This window comes from Ambystoma mexicanum, chromosome 1q (assembly GCF_040938575.1).
Source record: "Ambystoma mexicanum isolate Mex_15411 chromosome 1q, UKY_AmexF1_1, whole genome shotgun sequence".
In the NCBI taxonomy this organism is placed as follows: Eukaryota; Metazoa; Chordata; class Amphibia; order Caudata; family Ambystomatidae; genus Ambystoma; species Ambystoma mexicanum.
This window is the reverse complement of record NC_090922.1, coordinates 1,042,976,640-1,042,992,333: the sequence shown is the minus strand read 5'-3', so window position 1 is coordinate 1,042,992,333 and position 15,694 is coordinate 1,042,976,640. Positions and strand designations below refer to the sequence as shown.

The window sequence follows — 15,694 nt, the reverse complement described above, 5'->3', positions numbered from 1 at the left end:
GGGGAGCGTGGGCTCAGTCCTCTTGGCACTCCCTTTTGCTTTAGTGCCCAGTCCCAGGAGCTAAGGGTGTGTTTAGTTGATAGGTCTCCCCAGTGTGTTCTGAGGGGGGGTGGGATGTGTGGCAGAAATTGCAAGGGTAGAGGTACTTGTGATTGTTCCAGCTCTACCCACCTGGGGCGGTTTGTTATAGTTTGCCATGCCTGAATCTGTGCTAGTTGTGCTGCCACACTATAGGCCCGCAAGTCCGGAACCCCCAGACCTCCTAGCTTGGAGCCCCCCAGCATCGTTTTGAGAGGGATTATCACTCTTACCTTTCCAGATGAATTTCAGCATTTTCCTTTGGATGTCCCTGAGGGTTGGTGTGGGAATCGCTACTGGGAGGGACGTGCAGGCGTATAGGAACCTCGGCAGTAGGTTCATCTTGCATGCTGTGATGCGCCCCAGCAGTGAGATCTCTTGGGTCTCCCATCGTTTCAAGTCGCCTTCCCGTTCTTTAAGTAGCCGGGGGAAGTTGGCTTTGTATGTGTCTCTTGGGTTAGCCGGGATGTGGACCCCTAGGTAGGGGATGGCCTTCTTCACCCATGTCATCGGGCACATCGCAGTCAGTGGCTCCCGTTCTGCTGGGGTGAGCCCGATGCCCAAGGCCGAGGATTTGTCAGTTTATAGTGAAGCCTGAGACCTCACCATAGGTGGTAAGTTCTCGTATCGCCTGTTTCAATGATGATTGGGCTTCTGAGATCGTGAGTAGGACATCGTCCGCGTATAGGGCGATTTTGTGTTGCGTGGGGCTGTTCTGCAGCCCTTTAATCTGGTCGTCTCCCCTAATCCTTTGGGCCAAAGGCTCCATGGTGAGTGCGAAGAGTAAAGGCGACAGCGGGCAGCCCTGCCGGGTTCCGCATGACAGGGGGATCGGAGCTGAGCTGTGTCCATTAATTCTTAGACTCGTACTTGGGCTCTTATAGTTGGCTAGAACCATTGTCTGAAAAGTTGACCCGAAGCCGAAGGCCTCTAGGGTGAGTTTCATAAAGGGCCAATCTACTCGATCAAACGCCTTGGCTGCGTTCAGAGCCACTAAGACCAGTTTTTGGGAGTTCCGGGAGGCAAGGTCCACCAGGTTCAAGGTTCTCTGTATGTTGTCTCCCGCTGACCGGTGAAGGATGAAGCCTGCTTGGTCGAGGTGAATGATCTTCGGGAGGACACAGTTCAAGCGGTTTGCCAGGATTTTTGAGTATATATTTGCATCAATGTTTAAGAGTGCAATCGGTCTGTAGGAGGTTAGACTCCTTGGGTCCTTTCCTGGTTTGGGCAGGAGGATGATGGTTGATTCCTGCATTGATGGGGTGACAGAGCCTGTGTCTCTGTAGGAGTTGAACAGGGTCACCAGATGGGGGGGGGTCAGTTGTGGCCTGAATAGTTTATAGAACCTGGTCGAAAAGCCGTCCGGACCTGGGGCTCGTGTTTTAAGCGACTTGATGGCCTCCTCCCCCGTAATGGGCTCCTCCAATTCGTCTCTCGTTGTGTTAGCACTCCTCCATTCTTATTCGATTAGATCTTTCTTCTGCCTTTGACTTTGTTGATCACTCACCTTTGCTAGCCTCTCTCTCATCTTTAGGTTTTTCCGGTTTTGTTCTCTCCTGGTTCAAATTTTACTTTTCCCAATGGACATTCTCTGTCCCTTGAGTGAGACCTCCTCGGCCCCCCATCCTCTTGCTCATGGTGTCCCAGAAGGATCAGTTTTGGGAACTTTTCTCTTCTCTCTATACTTCTCTTGCTAAAGTGATTTCTTCCTATGGTCTTTCCCACCATTTCTATGTTGATGACACCAAGCTTTTTCTTTCCTTCCCTTCATTCTAATCTGACATTCATACTTGGCTGTCTTCATGCTTATCAGCCATCAAATCATGGATGTCCTCCCACTACCTCACACTTAACACTACATAAACTGAAGTACTCTTTTTCCCCTTCTACTACCATTCCTCCCCTATCCCTCCTCCATTTATCTCATTTCCTCCTTCTCAACTGCCCATTCTATCTACTGCCCAAAATCTGGGACTCTACTTTGACTGCGCTCTATTGTTTAAACATCATATTTGTATCTCTTCTCGTGCCTGCCGTTATCATCTATTTAATATTTCTTACCTTTTGATGCAACTAAGCTACTTCTATCCTGATGTTTTCTCATCTCTTCTATTGTTCCACTACACTCTTCGGTCTCCCGACCTCTCAACTTGCTTCCCTAAAATCTGTTTTCAATGCCACTATTCAGATACTCTTTCGTCTGACCTTATGTGACTCTATATCCTCTGCTCTTCTCACTCTTGGTTGGCTTCCTTTCCACGCACAGCTCAAATTCAACTTTCTATCCCTTGTCTTGAAATCTCTCTACAGTCTTACCCTGGATTACCTCTCCTCAATGGTCTTGTTCTATACTCTCCCTTGCTCTCTTCGCTCTAGCGCTGTTTCTTCTTTTAGTACTAGCCCCCCTCTGTGCCCAATCATGCCTTCACACATTTGCTCACCTTGCCCCTCTGCATTGGAATGCTCTTCCCCTTTCGTTACATTCTATCACTACCTATTATTTATGCAGCAAATTGTTGAAACTTCATCTGCAGCAGGGTTGATCTCAGGTTCCTTTTGTCAAGCTTTCATTTATTTACTATTACTATTTACTATTGTACTGTTTTTATATTGTTGCTATGTTAAGCGCTTTGGATTAAGGAGCTACAGAAGTCCTAAATAAATACAAAATATTCAAATGTGTTGTGGTTGCCCTGATGAAGGCCCGACAGGAATAGTTTGACTCTGGTGCAAAAGCATGGGAGACCGCGAGTACAGATGGGCCTAAACATAGATGTGTTGAGATGTTAAAAGTACTTTCATTGTATATAGTGGCCATGCACACACCATAGGTTGTAGGTTTTCACAAGAGTGCCACATTACGTTGTGTGGAGCTGGAATGTTGTCCCCATAAGATGAACTGTGAATCATTGTGGTAAATTGAGACCATTATGAAAACAGTTATTGAAGCGAAATAATTGTTTGCGCTAGATTGCAACCAATACAATGTGAGACCTAGAAAGTTCAGGAAATGTGTTTGTACTGAGCAAATGTGTAGCATTGACTCACCCCAACAAAACACGTTTTTAACAATGTGTTAACTGTTTTTTATTAATTGGTTTAGTGATTGCACTGTTTTTTGTATGAATTTAATAAAAAGTGAAACACTTCTGGATATGTGGTTTCAGAGAGATGTATAGGCACTATACAGTAAGTTGTGGGTAGGAGTGACTTCCATTTAGGTGCTGTGATTTGGCTAGTATATTACTGGAAACGTGGATGGTTGATTGCCCCCTCTTTTGATGGTTGTCACTAATTTCCAGCTCGCCGTTAAGGGCCCTACTGGTCAGCCCACTGGTGGCATTCTGACAATGTTGAAATCTTGAAGGGTGATTGAAGTATCTGCAAACGCTTGTAAAGGCATGTCAGCAACACATGTTAAAGTTATCACTGATATGGTATTCAAAGGTAGAAGATGGACATTTGCTAGTTGCCGGTGATTTTTTAATGCCTCTTGTATGAATGTGGATTTATCCCTGAAAGTGGTACCGATACATCAATGCAAGACCTACAAATACCTCCACTAGTGGCTCTGGGTGAGTTGTTTTCCAAGTCTGGGTCTTTTGAAGTTGAACGGAGCAGTGACCGGTTATATTCCCAACCAAGCTAGATGGCATAAGTGGTAGATCCTCTTCAACTATTGATTATATTTTTGTGGGTGAATGGCTTTTCAACAGATGTAAAACCTTGTAGATTCTATTTGGAGTGATCAGTCTACTTGCTGCAGAGTTAAACCTAGTGGTTTTAAAAGGTGACATATATGGCCTAGTTGACCTTTCTGTTAAGCCTGCTGGAAATACAATTTCATAGTATTTTAGGAATGTTATCCGTGTTAATGAATCTCTGGCCGCATGCCTCAAAGTCATTACCTTTGACTAGAAATACCTTCAGCATTGATACATATATGGAAGACACTTTGAATCTTGCTTTGTGTAAATGGAGGACACTGATTTTTTTAGTCTATCAAAAGCACCTGCATGCCTATGATTACACCAATTAGAAGGATTTGGTCCATTGCTGGTAATGATCCAATAGTTCTATCCACTAGGATTGGAAACTTTAATTTTGACCAAAAAACGATTGAAGTTCTAAGTAAAATGTGTAATTCTCACGTGTCTGGCACAAATTGTCCAATGTTAAGTTTAAGAACAATCCGGCGGTTTAGTCCTCAATTTGGAACATTTTATGCAGGCAAGTGGCTGATACACTAATCTTTCCGATGTCTTGGAGACCTGCGTATGATCCAATATTTGAGAAGGGTTCACAATCTGACTCTAGAAACTATTGGCCCATATTTATCCTCAATGTTGACGGCAAAGTATTTGCATCTTTATTGCTGTTGCATCTAGAAAGTTGGGGGAGAGAGATAGGATGTTTTTAAAAAAATTGAAAAAAGGTTTTAGGAGGGATAATGGCACATCACTTAAGTTTCATTCTGAAATGTATTCAGAATCAGGCTTGGTCTAAGCAATAGGAGTCTGTTGTTATTGTTTAGCAACAGTAGATTTGGCTGCAGACTTTGATGCTGTGCATGGGGGATTATTATGGAGTAAACTGAAGCGTTGGGGGATTCCAGTTGGCCGACTTCGACTGATTGTTTGCCTTTATGACCATTAGAATATACAGGTTAAGCTAGATCACGATGGAACACTTTCTCTGACGATTCCTCCCTATGTCAGAGTTAGACGGGGGTGCTTTTTGGCCCCATGTCTATATAATGTATATGTGTGCAATGTGGGTGACCATTTGGAACCAGTTGCGTTTGCTTCCCTGAAATTGTCATCTTAAAAGTGTTTTGTTAGCCTTGAACTTCTTTTTTGATTGTATGCAGAAGGGACTTCTCTAATTCTCTGAGAATTAATCCAGGGGAAACTAAGGTAATGCAATGTACTCTTAGAAGGTAATTGACCCATTTTCAATGGCTTATTTTCCCTGATATATTAGAAATGGTGTAGACGGCTTTGTTTATCTTGGATTCAAGATTATATCAAAGCCCATAAATTGCAGCTAAACAAATGGATGGTGAGTAGGGTGGTTGCCCTTACTAATCAACGCTCTGGATTGGCGCAAGATATGCAAAATTATCTTCCATTACTGAAATTGTATGAGGGCAAAATTATTCCTGACATTTTATATGGCATAGAAGTGCAGCAACTGTGGCTTCTGAAATGTTTACCAAAGTTCCAAGTAATAATTTGGCGTAGGGTCTTTAGGATACCTAGTTCTGTGCCATTGACTGCCATTAGGAAAAAGTAGGTGATTAGATTACTTGTTAGCATGGTCCATTGGAAACATGTTTTATTGTAAAATTCTCTATCCTATGCAGGACTCTTTTTGTCGATTTGAATGATAACAAACTGAATAGTGTTCAGTCTCTGACAAATGTGCCTGCTTTCTGTCATAATCTTTTGCGGCATATGGACTTTACTGAGACTGACCTCATGAGTGACCCTGGAAGCATAAAGCGAACTCTGTTTAGGTTTGATTGGTTCGCTACTCTTGAAAATTCTCAGTTATGAGTCCTTATCACATCTTAGCTTGGTGCACAGAAAATAGTGATATTGGTTCCTTATTTGACATATTTCCAAATAGATTTTTCTGTGCATCTTTCTTAAGATTTAGATGGAATTTATACTGCACAAAGTACATTTTTGTTAGATATGGAATGTTGACTTCAGACGGGGCAAATTGTAGATTTTGTGGGTATTCAATGTGAAACCTTAAAACACCTTCTGGTATGTTGTCCCGCTCTTCATGGCAAACTGATAACATCCTTTAAGAAATGTGTATATTCTAATGTTTCTATAGACTGTGATGTATTTTGGGATTACTGCGTGGCAAGGGGTTCTAATGAAATTTGGGATTTCAGAACAGTCTTATTCATGAACTCAGGAGTTTTTCTAACTGTTTTATACATTCATGTACTTTGTATGTAGAGTGAATTTATGTTTTCTACAAAATGGATTTTACTTGGTGCTGATAATGGATTTGGGATTTTATTCTAGAAATGTAACGAATGAGTGGTTTTAAATTGTACAAATTTGTATTTATTCTTTCAGCTTCGTCTGTTTTGTTTATTCTCTTCTTTTTCTTGTATATGCCTGATAAATTACGTTTTGTTAAAGGTTATTTTTTAACCAGATGACAAAATATTTAACAAAATAATAAAGAATAATTATGGCGAGGCATCATGGTAGTTGAATTCAAAAACCTCTGGAGGGCCATATAATTAGCCAAGCTTAAACTGTAACGCCTTTTATTTTCACATTTGTATAACTAGTTGATCAAAGTTGCAATTCTGGGACTAGCTAGATATTGCACTACTCCAAATTGTCAATTGACGATGAAAAGTGAAATCTGCCTGGCTCACTGTAGAAGCTGAGATTCTAATGAGGGGCAGCTACCAATAGTAAGTGGGGGTGGCTGTGGGAGCACACAAAAATACAAACTTGTGTTTAAATGAAATGAGAAAATGGAAATATAAGCTAAATTGCGAGGAAAAAAAAATGTTGTGTTGTTGCCAATGTTTTAATCTTCATAATATACGTTGAGCTGTTTGTAAATTGTCTTGTTGAAATTTAAATATTAGTGAATTTCTACAATCCTCCAAAACTGAGATTGGGAATGTCTGTATTCCTGAAGCATGATTCAGAGTTCCTCTTATTCTGTATTAAGAAATAAACCAGGTTAATTAATATTTGGCTTTCGCAAACAGCACCTCTTTGAAACTGCAACACTGACACCTAAAACAGTGTTTTGCCGAATTATTTTTCTTCAGTGTATCAAATCGGTTTCCATCTTGCTTTTCCATGTCCTTTCCAAACAGTGGTCCATGTTCAGAAGGACTGCTATACCGTGGTATGTCACCCTCCTTCTCTTCAGTCTCCTGGTATCGATTATTGATTAAAAGGGCTGTTCAATAATTTCGAATTTTAGCAGCAGTTGCCCATGGCTTAAATCCGATTTAAATACTTCAAACAGTTTCTAGATCAGTAGTAGCCCTAGGTACAAGCCAAGAAATGGCAAAGCAGTTTGCACTACTAAGCAAAGAGTAAGTTTATGAAATGCTAACGTTTAGTCCCATTTCTTTGTTTTGCAAGTAAAGGTGATGCTTTACTATAACGATGCAAGAATCCGTTAATAGCTAAGTTGATCTCTAGTAATTTGAGTCCTTAAATACTAATGTGCTCCTTAACTATCCAGACGCTCAGAATATGTGAATTTATATATTTTAAAGAATGGTCCCTTCTGACTAACCTATACATTGTGATAGTTGTCTTCATTTCTGAATAAAGAATTCTAAATCCTTTGTTTCAATCTTATAGCTTTTGTACGGAGTGACAAACCAAACTTGTTCAAGGGTCTGCAAATCAAGGTGAGTGAATAGTGTCCAATACATTTGACTGTAACATAGAGGTTACAGATTGAATCTCTAACGCAGATTATTTGTTTCTCCTGATTTCAGAATGCACTATTCACATGCCTTTTTAAAATTCTTGTGTTAGCTTGCTAAACATAGTTTACATTTTTTTATTTTAAATATGGCTTCTTTGCTCATGGAAAAGGTTCCTGAATTTGAACATGTATGTTCTATATGTGCATTTATTTAGAATACAATTGCAATAAAACCCATGTACTTTGTATTCTGACCGCACTCCTGTTTCGGCGATTGCCTCTACTAATGTGGTCAGCTTTTAATATTGTGTTTAATGGCATGATGGTGCCACAGTTTTCAGTGGAGTGTTGACTCTTTGGATAACTGTTATTCTAGTATGTTCCGAAGAATAGCTTTCTCGACTGCATGTTTATTTGAAACCTTACAATGTGCACAATTCTAAACTGGTGACCTACCGCATGAATCCAGAGTAGGAAATTGTATTAAATGTGTTTATTTTCCCATCATGTCCTATACAAAGGAGATTTCAAGCCTCGTGGATTATTTGAAAAGGGTTAGAAAAACTTCAAGCAGTCACATGCCCTCGTCTTCCGAGAATGTGTCTGCATATTGGCAACATTCAAAAAGCTTTCAAGCCCTGCTCTTAAGAGGCATTTCATAATGTGTGTTTTGCAAGCTAGACGCCAATCTAAATGCCTGGCTAGGAGTAGGTTCTAACTCTGTAGGTTTTACTGAATTGGAAATGTAGACCGCTTCTCTTGAGCGTTGTGGCCAATGACATGCTATGTCTTTTTTACTGTGCAGAATCACCACCTTAGTGTATTATAGCACAGATGGTAGTCCAGTTGTTAACGTATTTTGCCCAGACTAAGAGGGTATTCTGACCATAGTCTGTAGAGGGCAAAGGAAAAGTGGTTGAGGACTGAAGTGGTTGCAGCGATGGGGTGAAGAGGGAGAACTAGGAACACTAATGATAATGCATACATACTAGGTGTGAGGGGGAGGTTTCATGAAAGTATTTTCTGAGGGATAATCACGTAGTGCTATTAGTGGTGTGTGGCTATTGGAAGGACGTGAGATAGGCTCAAGCAGACAATTGTAACCAGTAGGCAGTTTTTCTTGGTCTTGTATTTACTCACTAAATCCGTAATAATGATTGATGCATCTTGCCAGCATGGCTGCCAAAGAGTAAACTGTCTGAACGGAGATGAAGAAAACTTTGAGAATAAGTGGAGAAGGGGATCTGTGTGCCTTTAGGCTTGTAATAACTTCTGAGATTAATCAGTGATGGTGAGAAAATGTCCTGCCAGAGTGATACCATACAGTGACTGCAGGACCAGTGGTGTGAGATGTATCATTGTTCTGCTTCCCTTGCCTTCATTTCTGCTCCTAGTGAGACCCCCAGCACTTTCTGATGGGCTTCTGGATCTTTTTCTTTAAGTCCTGAATTTGAATGAGTGGAGCCTTTTTCCACTCATTCATTCTTATAGTCTCTATCTTTTGGAACTCTGTTCCAAGTGTTATGGAGTCTACTTTCCTCCATATCTCTTTTAAGTCATCTTTGTTTAACTTTTGCTCCTTAGGGAACTGGTTGGGTTCTCCTTTGAGATTCTTTCTTTATCCTTACTACTGTTCTTAAGGATAGAGGGATACTTGGTATCCCTCCTAAAACTTGACATTCTGAGAGATTGGCACACACCACCTTATGTGCAGCATCCCCCTTCCCTTTGCTCCTGTGACTTGCTAGTCACATAGACAACCTTCTAGTTATGGCTGGTGGCAGTGGACGTTTTCTGCCAACTATTGTGCTATGTCTTACTGCAGACTGTATTCACAGTCCCGGCTGTGCACAATAGAGGCATCTAAGTACTGACTTGCTGGACCCTTTCTTTTTTCACCATTTCTAGCTTGGTTGTTCCTTTGTTAGCCCTTCTGCCATTCTGCGAGGGTGTTATCTGTCTGTGTGTGCTTTACCTTTAGCGAGAACCCTTGGGTGACCCCGCCTAGGCTTCAGTGTGTCTGGGCAGGCAGGAAATGGGGAGGATATTTTCATTCTCCTGCTCTTTGTTTTCCTGAGTGGAACCAGCTCCCACTGGGTGTCTGGCTGTCCTGATTGGACAGTCACCTGCCCCTTTGTGTAAACTGGTGCGAGGAATTGCAGTGGAGTGTGTGCTGAAACTGAATGAAAGGTGTGGTTCATGAGGGGAAAGGCAAGTCAACCACTAGAAACTGAAGTAACCGAAGAAGACAACCAGAGATGCCTGCAGACCCTTTGCAACACCGTGAACCGACCACTGTTCTCCTGACCCCATTTTCTAAGCGACAGAGGAGCTGCAACGTGGACTCCTTCCGTTTGGCTGGTGGTACCAACCAGCCCAGAGACCAACTACATCGGAGCCATCTCCCGAGGTGCTGTGCCTTTCCAGAGTTGCAGACCGTGAACACCAGAAGACCTCTGACCCAATCTTAGTGCACCGTCTTGCCAAAACCAAATTTGTCAAAGTCTTTGCTGAGCTTCAGGTGCATCTCCAGACACCCAATCCGACTCATCCAAGTCCCCTCACCAGAGTGCGGGACTCCAGGAATCGAAGATTGACCGGCCAAATCGTGTCCTTTGTTGGTGCTGCAGAAAAGGCACCAGCACCGCACACTGACGAAATCACACTGACTGCTGCTGAGATATCCCGATCAGAGTTCTGCCTTTCATCACCAGACTAAGGAATCCAGAGACTGGGTCCATTGCTGCTGCACAGAGGAGAATCCGGCCACAAACATTTATTTTAACCTAAGGTACTGTGGGGTGAAAAGGTATTGCTTACCTTAAGCTAAGAAGTTGTTCCATTGTGTTGAAGTGCACAAAGTGGTGTCCCGGGTGTCCGCTCTTACCTCTGATCAAAGCTGTGGGTTTGTGTCCCTTTTGCAATTCTAGCCTCTGAATTATGCGTTCCCTTGATGCATTGGTATTGGTTTTTACTAATGGTGTTTTGGTTTACATGCTTGCGAAGCATTTTATTTCCCTGTGTCAAGAGTACTGCTGTAATTACTAATTTGTTCCCTAATTTCATTGATAATGCAGTAATGAGTAGTTGCTAATGAACCCATGATTAATGCCGATTGAACCATATTCATATTTTCAAATCATATTTGCACCAACCAGCCTCTTATTCCCACCAATATCCAATACACATAATTGACTGACTAGCACAATTATGTTGGAGTTAGTTTTAAATCTAGAATGGCAAGACAACAATTGTTATGTTTAATGTGTCATTTAGGTTAGATCATTTTTGGGCTTGAGCAGAGGTTTGAACGAAAAAACCTGAAAAAAAAGTCTTCCTATAGATTCACAAGCTAGGCATAGTTCGCCATCTAGTAATCCTCCATCCACTTATAAAGATGAATAATGGGTTTTCTTCCTGCCTGAGCGGTCTATACGTTTCTTTGCCGTGGGACTCGCACTCATTGTGTGTGTGTGTGTGTGTGTGTGTGGTGTTTGGGGCACATGCACCAGTGAGACCCTTGGTGGTGTTGCAATGAATTCTCAGTTTCATCCTTGTGAAGAGTACTCTGGTGCTGGGAAGACCCCTTCAAGCCACCTCAAAATATCTTGGAAAGAAAAAGGCAATCCCTTGCCAGAGCAATCATTCACAAATAGTACCGGAGGGTCCTTTGTGGCTCTACTAGAGGCAACTCCAAGGCTACCCAGTTTGGGTCTAAAACAGGGGAACATCCTAACCTTCCATTACTAAGGGTTAGTACCAGGCCCACAGCTGTGTTCCCACATCCAGGATTCTAAATCCAAGCATAAGTCCCCCCACTCAAGGGCCAATACTACGTAATCACCCAAAGAAGCTAAAGCTCTAATTTGACAGCAGGGTCCTTCAACGACATTTGGCAGTTACCTGCCCTGACACACAAAGGTTACCTTCCTGCCACGCTCAATGGTATCGATCTCACTGGCTTGCCCCCATGTGGTATCTGTGGCGCACATCAATGTGGTGAAGAAAATGGTGATGGGTAGTGAGCCAGAAGTATGCAAAATGATGGCTCTCATCTTCAGCTCTGTGACACAGCAACACCTGGGGCATTCAGTAGTTAAATAGAGGACTGTTCCCTCTCAGCACTGGGTAGGGAGCCTTTTGCCCTATTTGCATGTATGTGCACGTCACTTCCACCAACTCATGACCTGCTGCCTTTTCCATCTCCACTTCTGTGCTCCGACCCATGGCTCCGTTCCAGTCTCTAATGCAGGCGCTAGCTATGGAGGGCTTTTTCAAGGATATCTGGGAGCTGCACCCTTAACCTCCAGGCTCTATGTTCCCTCCCTCCCACCCTCACCCTAACCCTCCCACCCGCATGCTGCCATGGAACATACCCCATTGCTGGTCACTACTGCAGTCGCATCTCCTGCCCCTCCTCCAGCACCTGTTGTTAGTCCCCCATTTCCACTGGGGCCCACTCCAGATGGTCCTTCATACCCCTCAGACCTCTAATCTGGAATTGTCATGGGGGTGTGCAGGATAATCTGGATGTGCCTCCTGTATGGCTCGGATGTCTCGCAAGCAAATGTGCTTTTGGGAGTTCCCGGAAGTCACTGTTCATGAGCTGGGAGTCCTTTCAGCAGATATGCCTAGGCGTTGTGATGGGGTGCCCTGCCTGGTTCTTGGAACAACCAGGGCAGTGACTTCGGGTAGGTGGTGTGGCCTTCAACAAAACCATGCTCTCACACTAAAAATGAACCTGAGATAATCGTTGACTTGCTCAGTGTCTTTCCAACTCGAGTACTCCTTTGACGGTATCGAAGGCTCCTTCGACGGTATTGAAGCTGTTACGATAACCTCAACACCCTTATCGACGTCTTTGTTTATTCCTTTTACTAAATCGACTTCTGTGTCGAAGGCAAGGTCTGTGCCAACGGAGAAGATTTTTCATCCGGAAAATAGACAGGATTTTTTTCAAATCCATGTCCATCATTTATGAGGAAAAATCCTCCGAGGTGAAAGATGTTTCACTGGCTGGTGTAAAGTTTGGAACAATGGAAGTTCCTGAGGAGTTAATTGACCCTCATTCTAAAATGGCAGACCTATATGAGTGCCTACAGACAGCAAGTGGTCTGGACACACCTCCAGAGCTTGAGTTTGAAAAACCTGACCCTGCTGATCATGCTGATGCAGGATACAGGAGATTAATGAATAGGGTAACAGAATTTATGGGACGGAACAGAAATTCTCCTACTTACCAAGAGGATGACGTGACGGACATCCTTTCGAGGGTCCTTAACAAGACCCCATACTTCCTTTTCATATAGCTTTGCAATGGAAGGTGCCCTGAATCGGCTCCTGCAGTAAATAAAAAATTCACATCTAAATACAGGCCTTCTTCAGACTCTGAATATTTAAGGAAACATCCATCACCTGAAAGTCTAGTGGTTCAGGCGGCCACGTCTACTAGGAATGAAGCATACCCTAACATTCCCCCAGACAGGGATGATAAAAAAATGTATGCATGGTCCCGTAAGATTTTTTCTTCGGGTAGCATGGCATTGAAATCTACAAATGTAACTGGCATCCTTGCAAGATTTACATACACCCTGTGGAACTGTATGACAGCGGCAGCTGAACACATCCCTGATGGTGAGGAACGGGAAGGTTTCCTAGCCATAGTTAACGATGGAATGGAGGCTGTGGGGGAATGCCTCCAATCAGATTTGGACACTGTTGACAGCATCAGTAGGTCCATGGCATCTAGTGCTGTGCTACGCAGATTTGCGTGGCTGAGAGTCTGGTTTTGCACCAGGTGTGCAGGCCAGACTTCTCAATATGCCATTTGATGGCTTGAGGTTGTTCGGCAGCAATGCGGATGAAGAAGTTTTGAGAAGCTGCAGACCACTAAAGCAGCAGCAAAGTCACTTAGTGCCGCAATACGACAACCACAACAACACCCCTACACAGGCTTATCTTCCTGGAGGGATTGTCCCTTTTGATTTTATTCCTCATTTGGAAATGGAAGGGGACAGGCTAGTCAAAGAGGACAAGGGACAAAGGACATTTCCTCAGGGGCGAGGAAAAGGTGGTAGATCTGCCCCAGCAGCGGCAACTCTCCCATCAGCCCCTACTGCAGCTGCCTCAAAGCCACTCTGAGGTTTTGACCCACAAGACGCCATGGGAGGCAGAATCTTTCGGCATCTGGAAGAATGGCGGGGCATTACTTCAGTTGCTTGGGCACTGGAAACAGTATCCCAAGGTTACTGTCTTCCCTTTCAGAAGAAACCTAAGAATCACCCTCCGGGATACAACTCTGCAGAAATTCCAGACACGCTCCCGTTGCAGGAAATTGTAAACCTACTAGAAAAAGGTGCAATAGAAACATGTACCTGTAGCGGAATGGAACAAGGGTTGGTACTCCCCATACTTTCTCATCCCAAAGAAGGATGGAGGATTGAGACCCATCTTGGACTTAAGAAACTGGAACAAGTGCCTCAGGAAGGACAAGTTCAAGATAGGTTTCTGGTTGGTATCATTGGTCCATCAGGATGCTTACTTTCATCCATCTCAAGCATAGAAAGTACCTGATGTTCGCGATTGGCAACTCTCACTATCAGTTTAGATGTTCTGCAATTCGGGTTGACCTCCGCCCGGGAGTTTTCACCAAGCTGATGGCGGTAGTGGCAGCGAGTCTGAGGAGAGGGGGAATTCACTTTTACCCCTACCTGGACGATTGGTTAATCAGGGCATGTTCTCCAGAACAAGCCCAGGAACATCTAAGCAAGACCTGCCACTTCCTACACGGACTGGTCAAATATACCATCACAGAAACTCCATTTATCGGAGCAGTTCTGGATACTTTCTCGGGCAAAGCCTCACCTCCCGAAGAGATGGTAACAAAATTCTAAAATGCCCAGCATCTGCCGGCATTCGATTTTCTAAGGTTGCTCGGTCTTGTGGCATCCTGCATTTTTCTGGTGACAGAGGCCAGAAGGAGGATGATATCCCTACAGTGGGCCATCGGGACTCAATGGTCCCAATTTTCAGGGGAGATGTCAGATCTTTTGCAAGACCCAACCAGAGTGGCACAAGATCTGCGATGGTGGGCTTGCAACGAACATCTCCTCGAAGGAGAATCTTTTGAGCCCACGCCAACGAACTGACAATCAGCGGTCGTTGGTCTCCATCGGAGTCCAAAATACACATAAACCTTTTTGGAGCTGAGGGCAATCAGACTAGCGCTGAAAGCCTTTCTGCCCTCTGTACAGGGAAAGAATGTCCTGATAATGATTGACAACACAGTAGCCATGTACTACCTCAACAAGATAGGTGGTGTAGGGTCACTGCACTGTGCAGAGAGGTAATGCAGCTCTGGTTCTGGGCAATACAGGAAGGAATCTCTCTAACAACAATTCACCTAGCCGGAGAGCATAACATGGTGGGCGACGCTCTGAGCAGGCAGAGCACAGTATCCCACGAATGTGAACTAGCTCAGGAAGTCCTTCAAGAGATCTTTGCCCTTTGGGGAACCCCGCAAGTGGATCTGTTTGTGACCATTGCCAACCGGAAGTACGAACTGTAATGCTCAAGGGAATTTCCCCCAAGAGGAGCTCTAGGAGACGCGTTCGTGGTGGACTGGGAATTTCCATTCCTGTATGCGTTTCCTCTAGTCCCGTGATTCCTCAAGTAATCAGGAGGTTAGGAAAGTTCGGGAAATCCATGATCCTAATTGCCCAGGATTGGGCCAGGAGAACGTGGTACCCGGACCTTCTGGACATGTCCATCTGCCCTCCAATACGTCTTCCACAAAGAGAGGACCTTCTCTCGCGAGAGGAAGGTTGGGTTCTCCATCCAGAGGTCAAGACACTCAGCCTTCATGCATGGTTTCTGAGAGGCTGAGATACGAGGATTGGGACCTTCTGGATGATGTAATGGAGATTTTGCTTTCGAACAGAAGGCCAGCAACTAAATCTCTGTACCAGTGTCATTGGAACAAGTTCAGTAACTGGTGCAGAGATAAGAATGTGGACCGTTTTCAATGTAATATTCCTACAATATTTTCTTTTTTGTTTTTTTAAATTATTTTTACATTTGGCCAATTTGGGGCTCCAGGTTGGCACGATAAAAGGTTATTTGGCTGTGTTATCCATTTTTAAGCGCTCCTCAGAGGAGGAGTCTTATTTCAAGGTACCTTTTT

At 43.6% G+C, this 15,694-nt stretch overlaps 1 protein-coding gene across 1 annotated transcript in view; it reads left to right on the top strand.

Annotated features, from left to right (window-relative positions):
- SELENOF (selenoprotein F) overlaps positions 1-15,694 on the top strand; it is a 207,719-nt gene that overhangs the window by 150,561 nt on the left and 41,464 nt on the right. Inside the window, exon 4 of the mRNA XM_069641734.1 lies at positions 7,443-7,492. Coding sequence (XP_069497835.1) covers positions 7,443-7,492 — 50 coding nt within the window. The remainder of the gene's footprint in view (positions 1-7,442; positions 7,493-15,694) is intronic.